The sequence below is a fragment of the Dasypus novemcinctus genome, chromosome 31 (genome assembly GCF_030445035.2).
Source record: "Dasypus novemcinctus isolate mDasNov1 chromosome 31, mDasNov1.1.hap2, whole genome shotgun sequence".
Taxonomy (NCBI): Eukaryota; Metazoa; Chordata; class Mammalia; order Cingulata; family Dasypodidae; genus Dasypus; species Dasypus novemcinctus.
Window position 1 is genome coordinate 9,647,916 of NC_080703.1, and position 5,087 is coordinate 9,653,002.

The 5,087-nt window shown below is 35.6% G+C and overlaps 1 protein-coding gene across 1 annotated transcript; it reads left to right on the top strand.

Annotated features, from left to right (window-relative positions):
- The first annotated feature begins 456 nt into the window (after positions 1-456).
- On the top strand, positions 457-1,395 carry LOC139437951 (olfactory receptor 14C36-like). The gene has a single exon (XM_071212825.1). It carries the CDS (start codon positions 457-459, stop codon positions 1,393-1,395), a length of 939 nt encoding a protein of 312 aa, XP_071068926.1.
- The last annotated feature ends 3,692 nt before the right edge of the window (positions 1,396-5,087 follow it).

Genomic DNA, 5,087 nt, shown 5'->3' on the forward strand with positions numbered 1-5,087 from the left:
GCCCTGAATAAATAGTACCCTTTGATCTCTACTCAGATTCTACAAGGTCATTATATTATCATAAATATTAACATTCCTGGAACACAACTAATGACAGAGCAATGCATAGAAATTACCTATATTAAATCTTTCAATCTTCCAGGCAAACCTTTAACTTCAAGTGGATCCATTTTATAACTAGAAAGTGATAGAAATATATGTAAACATAGGCACAATTCTTAAATATTATATTTTACTCATACTCCTATTCTGGAAACAAGGACGAAAAGCAGGGAAGCCAAAAGGAGCAAGAGGAAACATTGTTATATCCTATTAACCAAAATGAAATAGAGAAAATAAAAGAGTTTTAATGTGAGGCAATATATGAACTTAGATTAATTCCTTCTACATGGGCTCCTGCATGTTTCTTAGGGTTTATTTGTCAGACTCTTCATGGCCAAGGGAAATGTTCCTAAGATGCCCAACTCCAGCACAGTGACTGAACTCCTGCTTACAAGGTTTTCTGATGTGTGGGAGCTCAGGGCCTTACATGCCATGCTATTCCTACTGATGTACTTGGCAACCCTGATGGGGAATCTTCTCATTGTCATAATAATCACCTTCAATTGGAAACTTCACACCCCCATGTATTTCTTCATTAGGAATCTGTCTGTCTTAGACATGTGCTACATTTCTGTCACGGTCCCCAAAGCATGTATCATCTTCCTGCTTGATGACAGGACAATCTCCATGGCTGGATGTGCAGCTCAGATCTTCCTCGTGCTTGCATTTGCTACAGTAGAGCTGCTGTTCCTCACCATCATGGCCCGTGACCGCTATGTGGCCATCTGCCGGCCCCTCCACTGCACTGTGATCATGAACCCTCAGGTCTGTGTGCAGATGACTCTGGCCTCTGTACTCAGTGGTCTGGTCCACTCTGGATTCCACACTGGCAACACATTCCAACTGCCCTTCTGTCGGTCCAACGTGGTGCATCAGTTCTTCTGTGACGTTCCCTCTCTTCTCAAGCTTTCCTGCTCTGAGACCTTAAACAATGAAATTTTAATTTTCATCTCTGCAGTGGTGATTGCTGGTGGCTGCTTTGTCTTCATCATCATGTCTTATATTCACATATTTTCTACTGTGCTTAAGTTTCCAACCAGGGGTGAGCGTGGAAAGGCCTTTTCCACCTGTGTCCCTCACATCCTCGTGGTGAGCATCTTTCTCAGCTCAGGTGCTGCTGTGAATGTGAAGCCAACCTCCAGCTCACCCACAATTCAGGACATGATCACCTCTGTGTTCTATTCTATAGTCCCTCCTTTCTTGAATCCTATAATCTATAGTCTTAGAAACAAACAGATAAAGGAGGCTATAGAGAGAGTCATGAGGAGAAAGCTTTGTTTAGGGAAAAGATAGCATAGTTGTTTGAAGATGAAATTTTCAATCATGAAAAAATATCAAATTTTGGACTAGTGTTTTAGGGAATTCCTGTTTACCTGTGATTCATTAGTGCTCTCCTTGATCACAAAGAGCGACTTACTTACAACTGTATTTTGGTCTTGATTAGCTCCTGCACTTACTTTATATTGACTTTGCAAAAGATCTAGGCACTGACCAAGCACAGCAGATTGCGGTTTCCAGGTTCACTCCCAAGTGGCCCCAAAGAGGTGGGGCACCTTTCAGGAAGTTTCCTACCTGTGGTATGTGTTTTAAAATTGGCAGTGCTGTTTAGACAATGTAACACTCTTTGACTGTGTACAAAAACAAGCTGATTTTAAGAAACCAATGTTTCAGAGAAGAGGGGAGACCTGCTATGGCATTCTCTTCTGGAGAGTTTACTCGAATGTACTGCATATTGGAGAGTGTCTTGATCCAAAGAACACTAATTGCTGTGTGTCCCTTAATGCCCTCCTGTTTTAATTTCATTTTAAAATCTCCATAGCATTGGGCCTTGGACTGATTATTGTTGTTGTTTTTCCAGCAAAATTAACAGTATGTAGGAGAAGAGCAAAATTTCATAGTGGCCTAATATTTTGTGAATCTTGAAGGTATATGATGGTGTGCAGGAGGAAGACAAGAGGAAGACGAGGAAGTCAGGTTTTTGCTTTTAAAAATAATATATACATATTTTTATTAGAGAAGTGGCCTTACAAAACAATCATGCACAATGCCAAGATCTGGGTTCTGCATCTGCATCTGGGTTCTGCAGGCAGTAAATACTGCAGCAGTGACAATGCTTTGTCTCTCAGATACAGGTGACAGTAGGAGACAAGTGTGGAAACACTGAAGCAGAGGGGAGTATTACTAATGACAACAGCTGGCTTGATATTTGGATTCTCTTTATATTTGTTTCTCTACCCAAGTGCCGAGTGATAAAATAGGGAACTTGATCAGGGCATAAAATTATGCCAGGAAGCAAGCAGCTCCCTGTTTATGGACATACCTTAAAATTTCCTGGTTTGTACTTTTTTTTTTTTGCCAGTTGTATCAAGGAGCAATGTATAATAAATTCTAAAGGACTTTCTTTAAAAGGACTTTAAGAAGAGTAGATCTTTACCTCCCAGTTGTTGTGCCTTCCTGTTTATCTTTGACCTTTTTCAAAAAACTTTAAAAAAATCAATCTTAATTCTAACCTAATCCAGGTTATACCACTGTTGATGGGAAATCAGAAAAGGACCTAATAGATATAGTCAGGTAAAGAAAACCATGTGATGTTTTGAAATGGAATCAGTCACTGAAGAACTGTGTGAGCTGTGTGACAACCAGAGGAATAAAAACATGATAGTGGGTGATCTCAGAGACACTTACGTTGCCTTGCAAATACATTTCACATCTGTTTTCTGTGTTTGATGTATATTGGCCTTCAGTGTAAGGCTTTTAATATGCATCATTAATCAAAAATATTATCAATGAAATTGAATCATGTGAGAATTGGCAAGTGCATGCAAATCAAGTCTGCTTGGAGTTCAATCTCTTCTTTCTTTCAATGTAACTTTTATATGAAATAGAGTAACCAGTAGACAGTTCTCAAGAAGACCTTTTTCCTTAAGTTTCAAGAATGTTTTGAATGCTATTATTGTAGCTTCATTTTTGTCCACGTATGAAAATATGTTTCTATAATAAATTATTTGATAGAAATTGATAAAGTAGATTTTACATATTTGTAACTACCAACAATTAGCTTTACCAATGTGCTGACAAATTTGTACTCCTGCCAACAGCATTCTATTTACACACCTACTTGCCTGTAAATGAAATGGTCATTTACTAATTCTTATTAAACTTATGGGCAAAACAACTAATTGTTGATGCAATTTGTAGCGCCATTAAGCCTAGTGAAGTAGAAAATTAGTTCACAACATATAGAATTAAAATATATGTTGTGACAATATCAGGAGGTAGGAACAAAGCTACAAAGCTGTAATTAAAAAATGATAATGAATGGAAACAGAAATTCACAGGAACCAATGAAGTTAATCAGAAATGTTAAATAAGAAGGTTAATAAGAGAAACACCATATATATATATATATATATATATCTTTTTATGAAACATTGTCTGAAAGAAAGATAGCACAAGTCTGTGATGAAAAGAGAGCCACTGAGCAAACATTTTTGATGGATTATACAAGGCACGGAACTATATAACGCAGTGAATCGTGTAGTCAGTGATAGACTGTGGTTACCAGTACACAATGAGCATTCTTTCCTGAACTACAACAAATGTATAATACTAATACATGGTGCTAAAAATAGGGAAGTTTATGGAAAAAATATTATCCAAAAGTAAGCTCTGGACCATAGTTAGAAGTAATATTTAGATGATGTTCTTTCATAATCTGTAACAAAATTTCTACAACAATGCAGAGTGGAGGTGAAAGGGTGATGTATGGGAGTTCTGCATATTATGCATGATTGTTTTGTAATCTCACAACTTTTTTATTAAAATTTTAAAAAATTCCTACAATTCAACAATAGGACAAAGCATGAGATTAAAATATGGGCAAAGGACTTTAGCAAACTTTTCTCCAAAGAACATATAACAATGGTCAATAAACACAGGAGAATATGTTCAATATAATTAGCCATTTAAGAACTGCAAATCAGAATCACAGTGAGATTCCCCTTTACACCAATGGAGATGACTATTATTAAAAAATTCCAAACAACAAGTTTTGATGAGGATATTGAGAAATTGGAATACTTGTACATTGTTGGTCGTAATGCAAAAATGGTGTTAAGTACTGAGGAAAACACTTCAGCATTTTCTTAACAAGCTAAACAAAGAATTACCTTATGAGTTGACACTTCCACTTCTACATAAAAACCCCAAAATTTGAAAACAGGAATCATACAGTTGTATTTATTATCAAATTTTATAGAAGCATTATTTGCAATAGCCAAAAGTTAAAAATAACTCATGTCCCTCAACAGAAAATTAGATAAACAAAACATGCTGTAGACATAAAATAGAATATTATTCCTCAGTAAAAAGGAATGAAATTTGATAAGTGGTTAATAGGAAGGGATCTTGAAAACATTATGCTAAGCAAAATAATTGAGACAAAAATCACAATTATAGAATTATTCCATTTATATGAAATATGTAAAATAAGATTGTTCATAGAGATAGAAAGTAGATTTGAGGTTACCAAAGGGTGGCAGGAGGGTTGGTGATGGGATTTATTGCTTAATGGGAACAGAGGTCTATTTAGAATGATGAAAAATGTTGGTAATATATACTGGTTATGGTAGCACACATTTTATATGCAGTTAATGTCTTAACTGTAATACTTAAAAACGTATAAATGGCAAATAAAATTAAGTTAAAATAATGAAATTGAGAATAAAGTTCCACTTATTTTAGCATTAAAGGGAATTGATAATTCAGAAATAATCATATACATTTATACACAATTATTATCCACAATGGGCCCAAGACAAATCAGTTGGTAAAATAATAGTCTTTCAACAAACAGAGATGGAACACCTGGCTATCTAAAGGCAAGCAAAACAATTTGGTCTTTGTTATCACATCATACAGAAAAATCAACTGAAAATGTATTATATCCATATATATAAGGGATACAACTATAACAATCCTAGAAA